The 15,572-nt window shown below is 37.9% G+C and overlaps 1 protein-coding gene across 8 annotated transcripts in view; it reads left to right on the top strand.

Moving 5' to 3' along the window:
* Positions 1–15,572, top strand: part of ZMIZ1 (zinc finger MIZ-type containing 1) — a 319,493-nt gene that overhangs the window by 197,146 nt on the left and 106,775 nt on the right. For all 8 annotated transcript variants that reach the window (XM_015866343.2, XM_015866340.2, XM_015866349.2 and 5 more), the window contains one exon: positions 511–616. In XM_015866343.2, the coding sequence (XP_015721829.1) occupies positions 511–616 (106 nt within the window). The remainder of the gene's footprint in view (positions 1–510; positions 617–15,572) is intronic.

The raw sequence follows: 15,572 nt of genomic DNA, 5'->3' as shown, positions 1-15,572 counted from the left end.
TATTTATTTTAAAAGCAATAGTAAATGTATTTCGCAATATGGTATTGTTGAAATGCAGTAACTATGACACTGATCACAGTAGAAGAGGAGGGCATTTTAACCTAAAAGACATGTGCAGCGCTCTTAAGAACAGGGCCAGGAACTGTGACCCAGGCACAGAGATGTAGGAGATTGCTTATACACAGTTCTCAAGTACAGTGAAATGTATTCTGTATAATCTTCGTAAATGGTCTTTTTTTAATTTATTTTTTTCTGGAAAATCTTTGTCTCTCCAAGCTTCAATTGATTTATGAGATTTTTCTTCTGGTGTGTGTTTAAATAACGAGATCACCAGAAGAAACTCACTTTGCTGTGCTTGCACTGTTAACTACAGACTCATATCACGTTTGTACTATGGATATTGCAACAGCAGATTCAGTTGTCTAACATTATTGCTGATAAGCAGGTTAATGCAACTTTGAAAGAAGCTCGAGTAACCCTTAACAAAGCTTGCTTTATTTCCTTCTGCAGGTGGTTAGTCGAGTGGCAGCTCAGCAAGGATTTGACTTGGATCTCGGATACAGGCTACTGGCAGTATGTGCAGCCAACAGGGACAAATTCACTCCAAAATCGGCAGGTAGGAAATGTCTTTCTTGGTATGTCAGTGATCCTTGAATGATCATACTCAGAATAACTACTGCTTACTACTGAATTGGTTCTTTAAAAACAAAAGACAACTGATTATACTGTGGCAATAGTGCTGCAGATCTCAGCATTTTAATAGCATGCTTTTACGAAGACAAATGATTTAAGGAGCATGCGTGTTTCCCAAGTAGTGCTGTTTGTTGTCCTCTTTGACTTTATAGATGAGGTGTTACTTTCAGAAACACTGATATTCAGTAATCTCCAGGAAGGAGTGAGCACTCTTGGACCCCTCCATCTTGATAAACCATTGATTTTATGTCATATTTCAACCTCTCTACATCTTTCACGTTCAATCTGCAGTTTCTGATACAGCTGTTGCCAGGCTTTCATTTCTGGATTGAATGTCTGTGCAAAGAAGTAGCACAGTTTCTTGTAGGTCTACTCATTTGTTGTTGAATTTTGAGCCTGGAATAGGTGGAAATGATATAATGACAATATCAGGTAGTTACTTTTTCTGGTATTTTATGTAAATAATCTATTATGGGGCTCTGGTGAAGTAGCACTATTGCTCTTCTGCATAGTAAAAGCGTAAAATGCTCTTTAAGATCTTTCCGCTTCTCATATTGTTGTTGTATTTATCTGGAGCATTTAATTCTGATTTTCTATTTTATAGCTGATGAATCCCAATGTAATGTGTACTGGCTTGGAAAACAGGCAGATAAATGCTTTGTTCCAGAGCACAGATAACTTTTCTGGTTAGCAACTGATACACAGACACGGTGTTCGAACATCAGAAAGGATTACCTTCTTCCAAAACAGTACTGTGTAGTGAACTAATAGGATAAAGTATCATTTATTTGCATGGTTTTTTCCAGTTTTTATCAACCCCAAACTTCTTTTTGTCATAACGGTCCTTTAGTCCTTAGAGCTCAAAGGTGTTCCTCACAAAAACGTGGCTTTCATATGGTGGCATGTTAATTGGACTATCTGATTAATCCTTTGTATGGGAATGGATTATTAATTTTACTGAATGTCCAATGAGCTGTCTAATTTTCTTCCAGGAGAACTGTGTGGAAGATAAAACATTCAGTTAACCAGGCACAATCTCCCTGTTTCTGAGTGCATAGCAAGCTTCTCCAGCTGTTAGCTGTCACTTCTCTGTGGATTTTTTTGTTTTTTTTTTAAGGCTTCTGGGAGGATTTCATGCTAGGAGTGCATTAACTGAGACTTTTGATTCCTGGTAAAAGTATTCATAGTCGCTCTCAACGGTTCTTCCTGAGGTGTGTTAGTGTGGATGTTAGTGTGGACTCTATCGATGTGTTAGTGGAGGTGAAGTTGTCAATCCTGGGGATTTTTTCATGTTTTAGTCCTTTCCCTTTCTAACAGGCATCAGAGAATAGTCTTGAAAGCCACTCTCAGTCCTAGAAAAACCCAGCTACTGTGTTTCATTTCCACAAATAGGTATTTTGGTTGTTGCTGTTCTTTTTGGAGTATCCACTTCCGCTTCCCCACGATCACTACCCTAGTGATCCATACAGATTTTAGTCTTTCCATTGTTAATTGACACAATGCAAAGAAAGCTGAAAATGAAATCATGAGCTCTTCTCCCAGTATAGTCTAAAAAGCCTGATTTGGGGGTTTTGGGGGTGTTTCTTTTGGTTTGTTTTTTTTTTTGTTTTGTTTTTTTTTTTTGCTTCCTTACACATATAACTAAGGTATTACCAGTGATCTTAAATAGTTGGTTTCATAACTACTTTAGTTTTACCATGCATTTAATTGTTTCACTTGTGGTTGCTGGGATTTCAACATGCCCACCCACATCATATTTTTATCGCTCTTTTTGTCTGTATTAAATATTCATAACCTGGAGCATGCCATAGTATATTTTGTGAACTATCAAATACAGTCCCAACTCTTAATGGTGTTATGTTCACATGTGACCTGCAAGGGCAACATCTTTGAATAGGCAGCTTGAAAGACCGACAGGTAGGATTACAGATATGAAATTGTTTCAAACTATCTCAGTTTATCTTCTGAACATATTTTCTGATTTCTGAAGTAACAGTGGCTTTATTCTGTCATCCAGTCCTTGTAAAAATACTGAAATTATTTCTTGCTTGTTGTGTTGTTGTTTTTTAGCAGTGAGCATCATTGAAAGTGGCATTTTATGATTTACTTAAGTTGATAAGGATCCTTGCATGCTGTTTTGAGTAACTCTTTCTTTTTATATCTGTTGAAAGACACCTTGAACAGATCTTCCATTCACATTCTGAGGGAAGTTTCCCAATGTAGATGGTATTATCTTTAATGAAAAAGAATTTGTTTTTCCCTTCTGCTGGACTGAAGGGGAATTTACTGCGGCTCAAATTCATTTCTCCAAGTAGGAATTTAATGTTCCCAAGAGATAGCTCTAAAGATATTTTTATTCCATAATGTGTAATTTCTGACACTCTGAAATGTGAAAAGAAAAAACTTTTCAACTTAAACAAATTAAACCCTTTGGAGAGCCACTTGCTATTAGTGCCTCCATGCAGCCTAGGATGATGCTTATTGACTGATGTCCTGTAGGCCAGGACACCTCACGTGGTCTTACAGTGGTAGCTCTCAGGCTCTGCAGCTCTGCTCAGTGAAACTGGAGGATCTCTCCAGGCTGAAACTGACAGAAAAGCTTTGGCTGGTATGGCTTGCTTTTTGTTTGGCTGGCTCTTTGCAGAGCCCAGTTGACAGTTAGGGTGCCTGTGGTGGTGTTGGATGGTATCTGTAATTACAGTTGGAAGAAATCTGGAGCCTGAAGTCAGAGAGCGGGACACCTGGCTTCACAGCTGGCTCAGAAATGCCCACATCTGGTTAATGCAGTCAGCCCCACGCTGTTTCATGCCACTTGGTTTAAAACATTTTAGTGATAGGTGTCTACTAACCTGTCTCACATAAGCAAGAATCGAGGGAATGATTCCACAAGCTGTGAATGGCAGGGAAGGAGTGGGAAGATGGGCAGCTGGAGCCAGGTGGGGCAGAAGCTTTCTCAGGTGGCACACCTCAGCCAGAGGAGCCCACAAAAAAAGACCAAGAACTGTCAGCTCCTTAGCAGTTCCCAAATTCAGTATTGCCAAGACAGCATTTGATGTTGTGCTTTGTCTGTCTTGTTTTACTTGGTAGTTGAGATAGTCAACAATTAGCTAATATAAATTGTTTTGGAGTTTGCCTTGAGGGGACACCTGTGTGGCATTAAAAATATTGAAAAGTTGTCGTGCATTTTTAAATAGTAATGATGGTTCACTGACCGTTCCTCTTATCTCTGCTTTCTGGTGTTTGTACCTGAAATAAAGTGGTGCCTCCTTTTATTCTTCTAGCCTGCTGCATCAGCAGGAGGTCAGATACAGCATTTCCCACCCTGAAGACAAATGACAAAGTCTTTAAAAATATATGTCTCTCTTTTGGTGACAGCTGCTCTCCAAACCTTCCAAGGCAAATTCCTTTGCCTTGTTGTGACACCTATAGGGAATGGCACAGCAGGTTAGCTGCATGCTCATTTATTTTCACACTGCAGCAACCTCGGTCGCTTTTAGTATGCGAGTGCAGGGGTGTTTGCATATTCCTTTCTTTCTACAATATGTCTGTGTTCTGCTTTCGGAATGGTGCCTGCTTGGACATCTGAATTTTTTCTGAGTACGTTACCTGCTGCTCTTATTTTATTTGGTAGCTTTATTTTAAGCCCGTTATTTAAATAAAACAGAATATAACAATCAATGTTTGTTCAAATAATAATAATAATCTGAGAGGGAATCATTTTCTGTGATTTCCTTTTTTTTTTTTTTTTAATACTTCATTGAGCTACTGAACTTTGTTGCACTTGTAGCTACTTTTGCTTTTGTCAGGAGGCCAAGCTGAGGCCAGGGAAGGGGATGACAGGATGAGATCATATAGGGAGCTTTGTCAGAAAAAGACATTGTTCAGTATCTCTGAAAAAGGGAGACAGAGAGAAAGAAGCCTGAGGGCAGAGCTGTCCAGAAAAGGTACTTTTGCAATCACTGAGAAGCTGCAGCAAACAAATGCTCTGATAGCCTGGATGGGCAGCTAAGTGTTACATGCTTGATACAGAGATAGCAACCCCTTTTTGATAATGGCTTGGATTCAGTCCCTTAAGCTCTGCTTGGTGTGCTTTTGATTTTACATTTGAAGAGCAGTGTTGGTTAATATTCTTAATTGTATGTGAAGCATAAACATTATGCTTCATATACATACACATCAAGTTTACCAATAATTTATGGTATTAAGATTTTACATTAAGCTTTGTGGTTTGTTTTTTTTTTTTAGCTTTTGTCACTGCAATGTAACTGTAAAGTGATAGGGCTGCTCTTAATCCATATGATAACAAAGCTATGAGTAAAATGGACCCTGATTTTACAAAGATATTTACTGTAAGAGTATTAGCAGGTGGAGGTATTAAAACATCAGTGGACAAGATAGTGAGATGTAAGTTATGTACTGATTAGAGAATATTTTAATGTCTTGTTTCAAAATAAAAGTATGGACTAGGAAAGTATATATTGGTATATCATTAAATCAAGCTTACGGACATGAGAAAAAATGAGTGAGTAATACAAATGTGGCAAAGGTAGGGAGAAAATATTATGTATAGGGCATGAGTGACCATAAAGCTAGATAGATGAACATTTAGCCTAAATTTCCAATAATAATTCTCATATTTTCTGTGGAAGGAAGGCAGCTAAAGGAATTAGAAGTATGGAATGGAAATTACTATACCCAAGGCTGATGGAATCCCTTCAGCTTGCAGGAACCAAATGATTAACTTGCCTGCATTTGGAAAGAAGTAGCGTACGAAATGTCAGTCTTATACCTCACACCAAAGATTTTCAGCAAATCAAGTCAGAATAGTCTCTTAAAATTGGAGGAGAAATGTGAATGCTGTAGTTGCATTTAGGAAAGTGACTGACAAGAATATATAGGTAGCTGTACGAGAACAGAGTAGAAGAACTGTGCTTGGGTTGGTCATGAAATTAAAGCTGAGTGGGGTTATGAGTTGTATGTAAATAATAACAAAGTAAATACTTAGAACAAGAAGAGTTGTGAAGGTACAGGATAGTGCTGCCACAGATTGAATAAAATAAGGAGATTAGAAGCAATTATGGCAGTTGGATTTGGAAAAGGCTTACAGAATAGAGACATGAAATGGAAGATCAAACTGCTTTTTAAAAGATAAAATCCAATAAACTTATGAAAAGAACTTTATAATGTGATTCTTAATGTGGTTGGAAGCTGGGTCAAGAACCTTTCTTATTTATGAATTTCTTAGTTCTGGTTTTATTTTATTGCAACTGTCTGATCCAGTGGGCCTTAGCATTAGTGTACTAAAACTGTCCACTTGACACACTTCAACACAATAGAGGCAGCACTTTCTTTTAGCTGTTACCTCTTGAAACTGCTTTTGATGCAGAAACTGACTACATTTCAGGTGATCTGTAGGTTCATTTCCCAGCTCTTAGCACAAATTCTTACTGTGTGCCCTTGACTGCTTTACTCTTTTTGTATTTTCATAGGTTTGAAGCAAGGATAATAATACATCTTCCATCAACTTTTATTTGTCTGGTTTAAATGAAGTCAATAATATGCAGGGCAGAAAATACCTTTTTCCCTACAGGTGTGTAGTGGAGCCATGGTTACACCTGGGGTAATTACACTTTATCACATAGATAAATAATTCTGTTCTGGAACATGTATTGACAAACCGTATTTGTACTGTGACTAAGACTGCCTTTCCTAAAGATTTATAGTATATATATCTGACTTGCACAAGTCAGCATCTCTTTTTGACCAAAAGTCCGGTTAGAATTCCTTAGCAGCAAGTGGCATTGCCTGTAGTTTGTTACAGCCTCGTTTGCACTGACTGCTGAAAAGGAGATGTGGAGAAAGGCCCAGTATGCCCAGCAGGTTTGTTTCACCCTTGAGTTTAATCAGAACAACACAGGTCTCTGCCAGAACTGCAGATTGGAAAATTGTATCTTGTATCTTGAGCCTCTGTCTGGTTGGCTTAGCAAGCAGTAGACTTCTCGTGAGCTAGTTAGCAAGCATCTCAGAGTGGAGCATCTGTAGAGCACGCAGAAGGAGAAATGCTGTCCCCACTAGACCATAAACTCAGATGTTCTTGTTTCTTTCTTCAGAGGTCTTTGCTGCTGATGTGTTTGGTCTCCATTCTTCAGAGTAAGAAACACTGGACAGTTTTTCATTATCAATTGGTTGGCAGTTCTTCTTTAATGTGAGATTTAGGGCCTTGTGACATACCTATGTAAATAGGTATATTATTTTGCTGGAATGACAATTCAGTTCATTGCTGGTATTTGCCATTGTGCATGCTTGTTTATAAAGGAGGTTGTATGACAGAGCTGCTGCTTTTTTTCTGTCTAGCCGAAATATCAGGTGCTTTATCTGGCCTGTTCTTTTTGACATTTGACAGGTCCTTGTTACCATGGTACCAATTTTGACTTCTTTGAGAAATGCGACAGTAAAACTCTGTCACTAGGTTGGAATGTTTTTTTGTGCTAATGCCTTTACTGTAGCACTTAGGAAAATTGCAGGGGCTCAGCTATAGCAACAAGATAGCTCTATTGTTTTCTTATTCCATACCTTACATTTTCATGAGGCTTATAAGTCTCCCTGAACACTCACTGTGCTGCAGATTCAAAGTGTATTGTGAATTAGCTTGTTGTGTTGTTCCTGAGCTCTGTCTTTTATGATTGAGCGCAACACACCTTATTTGAACTGGAACTGGCATTCTCCAAAGAAAATTTATGTTGATTTCTATTGCTTTTTTTCTGTCTTCTTCTAAAGGGACCCCATATGTGCTCAGAAACTGAAAAATTGGTGATAGAAACAGGCTAGAGCTTAGTCTCAGTGTGAATTTTGATCTTTCATTTTTTGCTGTTTGGAGTAATGTATCTGTTCCTCTGAACACAGGGAAAGTCACAAAGAAAGAAGGAAGGCAGCTGTGAAAAAACATATATTCATAGGAGAGAAGAAAGCAAATTCTTCAAAATGGCATTTGCCCTTTATAAAGTTACCTTTTCTCAGCTTACAGCATGCCATCCTGAACATGTTCCTTTTTCATCTGTGGTGCATCCAGATGTACCTCCTCGCCAAGGCTTTTGTCAGTCTGCATGTCTTGAAGGCATTCAAAGTTCAAAAGCAGTCCAGCTATGAGAACAGTAACATAGCCAATAGTAACCCATAGTAACTTCCATGGGTACAGGTAGCTTTTTGCTGCTGATGGGCTGGATGAGCAAAAGCATGAACTTTGTGAACAGATCAAGTTCCAGAACAGCTAATTCAATCACTAACTGTGGGCAACCTCTTAAGAAAAGTTCTTGCTCCTAATACTCCAGAGAGGACACCATTACTTTGAAACATTCTGGTTAACAGACAAGATGTTTCCCTTATACAGGGAAATTTCCATACTGAGAAGTCTCACTGAGTAAGTGGTTTAGTATTTCATCCATTTTAATGCAGACATTCAAATACACCTGTTAAAGAATGCTGACAGCAAGGTACTTAAATAAGTGCTCTGTGATAAAATATATTCATTTAAATATCAGTTTAAGAATAATCAACAAATCATCAGGATTCATCATTTTAGCTTGTTCTAATTTGTATTAGTCTTTGTGCCTATTCTGAGAGGGAAAAGAGGAGAAAGACCACAGAATAACAGGAAAGGGATTTGAGAAGTGCTATTAAGTAATATATTCCCAAAACAAACACAGTGTTATTCCATACAATGAGAGTTATTTTTCTGAGCAGTGCAACAGAGGTTAGAATGTTCATGTTTGATAATGCTTCTGGATCATTTCCATTTTATGGATTCGTTTTGTCTCAACTTAGTTGAGTTTCTAATAGCTCACATAAAGAACACTATCAAGCTGAGTTTCCTCTGCAGATTTTCCAGATGCTGAGGTAATTACTCTTCTGATTTTGTTGAATATCTGACTAAAACTGCAAGGGTATTTGTTTCTCATTGTGAAGTTTTTTTTCAATATCCTAATAAATCCATGCTTTCCTTATTAATTCTTGACACATCTGTATATGCTAAATCGTGTTTTGTGGCAGTTATCAATAACTCCTGGCTTGAGGAACAAATGGGAGAGAAAAGATTTCACTCAAAAATTGTCATGAAGTTCATAGCTTAAAAATAATAAAATGAAAATGAAACTAGAAACTTAGCTGTTTTGAATCTTGTTTCTGTGACTTAAACTGGGAAAGTACAAGAAACAATGCTGTGATAATGAATGTGCTTCTGTACCTGTAAGATGTCTCCACTTACACAGGTGGAGGTTCATAGCACTTCTTAATGTAGAGAAAGGAAAAAGACCATATTAACTTATAAGATGCCTGGACATTGTGCAGTCATCAGTGAATCTCTTTTTGACTGTTATTTGTCTGCATAGTGTTTCTGCTATACCTGTGCTTTGCTGTGAATATGCATTTCTTTTGTGCAGTTACAAAACTGTGTTTTGTTGTTGGTTTTTTTCCCCTTCTCTATATGCTTGATTTTAGAGGTTCACCTTCAGGCTTTTTATCTGTCAGCAAATTTTAAGGTACTAGTATTTCAGGTAGGAACTTGGCTCCTATGCAAAATGGGATCGAACTAATGATTAAATTCAACCCCTTTCAATGCAATCCTTATTTCTTGGAGAAATATCTACTTTTAAAGTGTAGTGGGGTTACCAATTTGAGTAGGCAGAACAAGCTACAGATTTTTAAAAATTCCCTGCCTGCCTCTTTTGTCACTTCCCAAACCCCGATGTAGGTCTGAGTAAATCTGAACCTGCTCTTGCTCACACTAATCCTCAGCTTCCGATGTTCACGGTCTGGTTTAAAATGTGTGTCTTCTAAACTGAGCCTTCACAAGAAGCATAAATTTAAATGTTTTTCAAGGCAGATTTTACCGACTTGGCTTTGAACTCAATAATATAAGGATGACCAGGGGCTGCTCCCAGGGAGATAAATTGAAAGGAGAACATCTGCACAAAGCAGGGTATTGTCTCTTGTGTGATAGTCTCCCCTATGATTGTCTGGTCAGGCCCAAATGACATTAATCTTGCTCACTCTGGTAGATATTGTCTTTCCATCATAGAAAAAAGAAAACACAAATGAAATTATTTAGTGTATTTACTACAGAAGCAATTTCAATTAAGACAAAGAACCAGAGAGACCTCTAGGTTCTCAGTGTGAAAAATGACTCGCTGCTGGTCTGAAATGAGATTGGGAGATGTAAATTGCTAGAAATTTATTACAGTTGCTGCCTCCCACTGGGAATGTTGGAGTGGTCGTAGTGGTCCTTGAGAAGCCAGATATTGCAGAAAGGGATTTTGCTTAAGAAGTCTACTAGCACAACAGCCGGATGAGTTTGTTTGAAATAATTAGCAGTAACTGCAGTAACTGTGACTTGACCTGCAATCAACAAAGCGTTGGAGTTATCATTGCTGCACTGTCTTGAGAGCTAAAGTAAAGATTTGGGGTAGATTTTTGTTAGAATCAGAATTATATGAACTTCCTGTCTCTGGTTTGTGATGACATCTCTTACATCTTAGCAGACAGTAAATTGATTTCAAACTTTGATTAATATTTCAGGTTTTTAAGAGGAGTATCATTGCACGTGTGTTGCAGAAAGGCTGGATTGACTTGTAGTTCAGGCACATTGAGATTTGAAGAAACAAACGTTCTTCCAAAACCAGAGGCAATTGTTTTTCCTTCAGTGTGGAAAAATGGGTAGGTAGAGGCAGATTTTTTGAGGGTTGCAAATTCAGTATTCATTTGTTTCCAGCCAAACATTGCTCCTAGGCTGCAGTGTGAGAGAAAGAGGGCAGGCTGCAGAGCCAAAGCAGTGACAGTGCAGCGTGATAGCTGCAAGCTGTAAGCACTTCTGCCCTGCACTGCCCTCCTTTACACCCAAACTACAGTGTAACCGAGATCAGCTCCCACACAGAATTACTCCATGTCTCTAGAGGAAGAGAAAGTCATGGTGTGAAATAAGAATAATGGCTGAGAGCAAAGTCCTTAAGACTGTGACACACAGCTGGTGAATCATCAAACTGCTGCTGGAGCCACAATGGGATCCTTTGGTTATTGATTAAACAATAACTCTGACACATGCCAAAATTGAAACTTAGTTCAAACTGAGTGGATTTATTTCTAATCTAAGAACTCAAAGCATGTGTCAGGGCAAAGAAATCAGCAAGATACAGTTCAGCAGCCAATTTTCCTGTACAGTCCTTTAAACAAGACCCAGACTCTCTGAAGGGCAATGGAGTGGCTTTTAGCATCTCTTGAGAACGGCTACTCATGCACAGGCATTTCAGCTTTCTCTTTGTCTGTCATGTGCAGAGTAGGAGACATTGAGGTTGATGTTAGAAAAAAACAGAGGGGAAATCCTAAGACTTGGCACAATCCTCTTTGCTTCAGCCAGCACTGCAGACTGCCTAACTTCTGCAGCTGGAAGATAGGTTCTGTGTTCCTCATTTCTATGTGATCTGATAGAATTCACATCTTGATGCATGAGCAACTAAGAGTGCTTTGCCTCAGAGACTGTGGAAGAGTAACTATCTCAAACTCTGGAGAGAGTTGTATTTTCAGATTGAGGTAGGATAGGTAGTATATTGACCCTATATTTAATTAATCTTAAACTTGTCAATAAGATTATCATAAGCCATATAGATGAAGATGATAATGACCTCTCAGCATAGTCTCTGAAAAGGTATTACCAATACATGACCGACCGACTGTGTGATACAGATCATTCTGGAGAGAAAACTTTTTTGTAAGAAAGTAAAACTAAACTGAGGATTTGTAAGGTGTGTATTTATTATATGTTTCTATTCTAAAGAAAATATAATTTGGACTCTGATTTGAAAATGTACTGGAAGCTTGGAATGCTATTTATTGTATATGTAGTCCCATGGAAGCAAACTAGTTATTCTTTCTACAGGTGCCATTTAGTCTACAGAGGAGAAAAAAAAATCTCTAAGGGATCATTGTTCCATTGTCATATTTATTTGCATAGGTACTGTTTTTATCTGCCTTTCATCTCTTTGTCCAAAACTCTTTACTTATCATGAGGTCAGTAAAGCTATAAAGGTTGCAGAGATTGAAAATACAAAGCTATGCTTGAGAAAGCTTGTGAATGCAAAAATAGATGTCCTTTATAGCAGAGTTGAAGTTGCTAAAATTACTTTTTAAGTTTCCATGTCTAGAAGCATTATTTCTTACTGATTCCTTTTCTGAAACCTCTAAGTCTCTCTTTCTATGGACAGAAAGCCTTAACTGTTGGCTGCACAGGCAGGTGAGAAATTGTAGACTTTGTATTTTCAGTGTGTATGGACTGAACATCATAAGTCTGGCACATCAAAGAGTGACCATTATTCTGACAGCTGCTTATAAGTTTATAGTTTTTAAAGCAAAAGAGTAGCAGTGACAAGTTGAAATAGGTCTGCTCCTTTTTTCAATGCAGCAAAAGCATACAATGTGAAGAAGGGAAAGGTTGGAGCATAGGGCAGAGGAAAAGGACAGCATATGCCTACTCTGCCTGCAAAGTCGGTGAGTTCTAGGTGAGCAAATTAGTGTAGGAGAGACTGAAATTAAAAGAGAGAAAATTTAGAAATTAGAAACATTAGAAAATTTACAATGAAAACCCAGATGTGCCCAGGGAAACCTAATCATTTGGTAACACAAAATCCAAGGTAGTGGGAATTAGATGATGTTTTATGCACTGTGCAGGTAGTAATACTTCCATAACTAAAATAACTAGCTAAATGAGTTTTTCGTACATCTCTTTAACCCCAATATGTCAACGTATCTTTAAAAACTGAATGGCTTTAAAAGAATTTTATTAGTTCTGTCACTTATAGCAAATTGCTTTAATAATCCAACCCATATGTTCTCATTCTGTCCTTTTGTCTCAAAACACGCTCTTGAAATACATAGAAACTTGTTTTCTTGATAGTAATCAGCTGTCTCTTCAGTGTAATTTAACTCTGGACCTATTAAAACTTATGTTTTAATGTTCTTTTTAAAGCAGAACTTAGGTATGTGCCAACAGTTCTCAAGTAAATAAAGGACTAGCCATCTCTCTGCACATACACACAAGTGAGGTTTCTGAAAAATCACAAAATCCATGGGATTTCTGATTATGTTTCAGAATATTTTTACCAGTACAGTTAATGCAAACTGCACCACAGACCCATTGCAGCACTGCTTGCTTGGCAGAGCTGAGGCACCTGACAGTTGCTCCATTAGCGGTGCACTACCATGCAGCGCAGGCATCCCACTGTGCATTGCAGTATCTTAGTGCAGAGGATATGGAAACCCTGCAGTGAGCTTTGTAGATTAGGATTGTGATAGACAGCAGAGAGTCTTCATAAAGAAGTACTCTTCTGGGTTCCTTATTTATTTTGAGGAACTTTCTCTGTACTGTTTCTCATAGGGCTCTACTGAGTAAAAGTACAAGTAGTCAGAAGTGAATTTGAATTTTCTTTGTTTTCTTCTTCCCCTTCCACTGCTATAGCCTTCCAAATCCACCTTTTAGTTCAGCAGCCTACAGTTAATGGCTGTCACCTATTCCAAGTTTTAGAAGACCATAAACACAGAAGAATAGGCTGAAGTATCCGAGTTAAAGGACTGGTTTGAGATGTTATCTGTGTGCTGAGTACAATTGCATGGGAATATTAAAAGAAATCAGATTTTCCCATGGAAGTGCTTAACAGAGAAGCCTGGCAGGTCTTGGAGCTTTGATCTTGCTCTCTATTTCCTGCGCATGTCTTTCCTCCTCTGGGGACTAGAACTGTTATTTTTGTTGCCTGGCTGAGTGGTGTTCATGTTCCTATGTTCTTCATATTGTTTTCTTTAATCGTTTATTTTTAAATGTAGTGCTTTAATGTTTTGTGTGTTTTTTGTTTTTGTGATTTTTTTTTTTAACATGACTTTAAAATGTCTGATACTGGGATGTAAAAAGCCATCGCTGAAATGAACAGTGCAAGAACTGTGAATTATCTCCTTTCTGTAAGTTTTCAGCTATAGTAGGTGGAGCACAATGTTTTGCTCTTCATTTCCATAAAGGGAAAAAAGGTATTCTGTCTTTTCCCGGAAGTTCTTGACTTTTGAAAATAAGGCTTGGACCACCCAGTTTACTATGTGAGTGAAATAATTCTCCCCTCTTATCATTCTTTGATCATGAAGTTGTCCTTATTCTGGCATTTAGGCCTATGCTTGTCTTTTGAGACATTCTTAGCCTCTTGTGCATGTCGTAAGTAAAGATGAGTTGTTTAAGTGCATTCCTGAATCAGAACCTTAACACTAATCCTTCAGTCACTGCAAAGAATAAATGAGGGGCAAAGACAAAAGGCCAAATTAAAATCAACGAGATTCTATTCAGATGGGCTCTGCTTCAGCAAGCACATATCTAATTATAAGCACACAAGTAGGCTTGCTGACGTCAAAGTTAATTAAACTGCTTAAATTTAGGCACATGCTTAAATTCTTTGCTGAATCAGTATTTTTGAATGAACAAGTAATAGGCCAGTATACTGTGGTCAGAAGCATGACTTCTGAGGATAGGATGGAGTTTAGAGTCCCCCTTTCCTCCATCTCTTCTTCTGGGACCTTGCTGGTGGCATTTTGAGTGGCAATGGCAAAGGCATGTTTCAGTATGTTTACAATATCATTAATGTGACCATACGATCTGTGCAGTATCACAGGATTGTGTTCAACACACTAAGCTTTCCAGACTGGTTTTTCCTTATGAAATGAATTCCATTGCTGGTCAAAGCCAAATTGCAATCTCCTTTTCATAACAAAATTAAGAAGGAAGAAAGCATGCAGAGAGAAGTACTGCATGAAAAATGCCTGTCGTACATAAGAAGCTCTTATTCCTCTAGTTTTCTGTGTTTTTTATTTATGGTGTCATAAATAACCCATTATTTGTTGGCCTTGAATCATTAAGACCCTAATAAGAATTAGGAATACAAAGGGCAACATGATGTGTCTTGCACAGAAATGCACATATGGGAATTTCAGCAATGTTTCGTAAGTGAGCTGGTGCTGGTTGTCAGCTTTTAACTATGCTCCCTGCCTAAATAACATAATAAAGTTGTGCTGATGTACTAGCAAGGGATTAATCAGAGAGATACATGGCAAAAGATCAGATTTCTTCCACTTGGTAAAATTCATGCCATGGGGACCTAGGGGCTGCGAAGGAAGTTAATAAAGTTATCAACAGCAATTAGTTCAGAAAGGAAAAACAGGTGAGAGAGCTAAATCTATTTCGACTTGTTTTAAAACCTACTCAACATTTTGTTCATACGTATGTTATCTTCTAATCACTGTTTCATGGTAATTAGCTGAGTCTACAGCTTAAAATTAATCATCTTCCTTTGGATACTAGAGAAAGACGTGTTCATTTATGTATTCGTATCTTTTCTGATTTAAAAAAATAAAAAATAAAAAACCACAAAATAAATTACTTTCCCTCCTGATGACTTCTGCATCAGTTTTCATCAACAGTGATTAAAAGCTCCATGCTTTTAGAAAAAAAAAAAAAGCTCCCTTACCTTTGCATTTTGATTTGTTTAACAATAGGCAGCCTTGTAGTCAGTATTTGTCCAAATCAGATAATTTATTTTCTGCCAGTTAGTGTATATTCATACCTATATTTGTAGTCTCAAGTAACATGGGTTTTGCGAGAGATTTGTATGTCAAGTCAGAGTTTCAGTTTGACTAGGTTACTTTTGCCTGGATAAGGTGATCAGCTGCTTGAAGGGGGAATGAGTCAGTTCTCTAACTGGGGAGCTGAGCTACTGCCAGTAGGAAAGCACAGGTTTTCCTTGATGGGTGCCTTCCACTTGATCCTCTTCTCTGCAACAGCATCTTACCATCGTGCAAGCAACTTC

This window comes from Coturnix japonica, chromosome 6, assembly GCF_001577835.2.
Source record: "Coturnix japonica isolate 7356 chromosome 6, Coturnix japonica 2.1, whole genome shotgun sequence".
NCBI classification, from domain to species: domain Eukaryota; kingdom Metazoa; phylum Chordata; class Aves; order Galliformes; family Phasianidae; genus Coturnix; species Coturnix japonica.
This window is presented reverse-complemented; position numbering and strand designations above follow the sequence as displayed.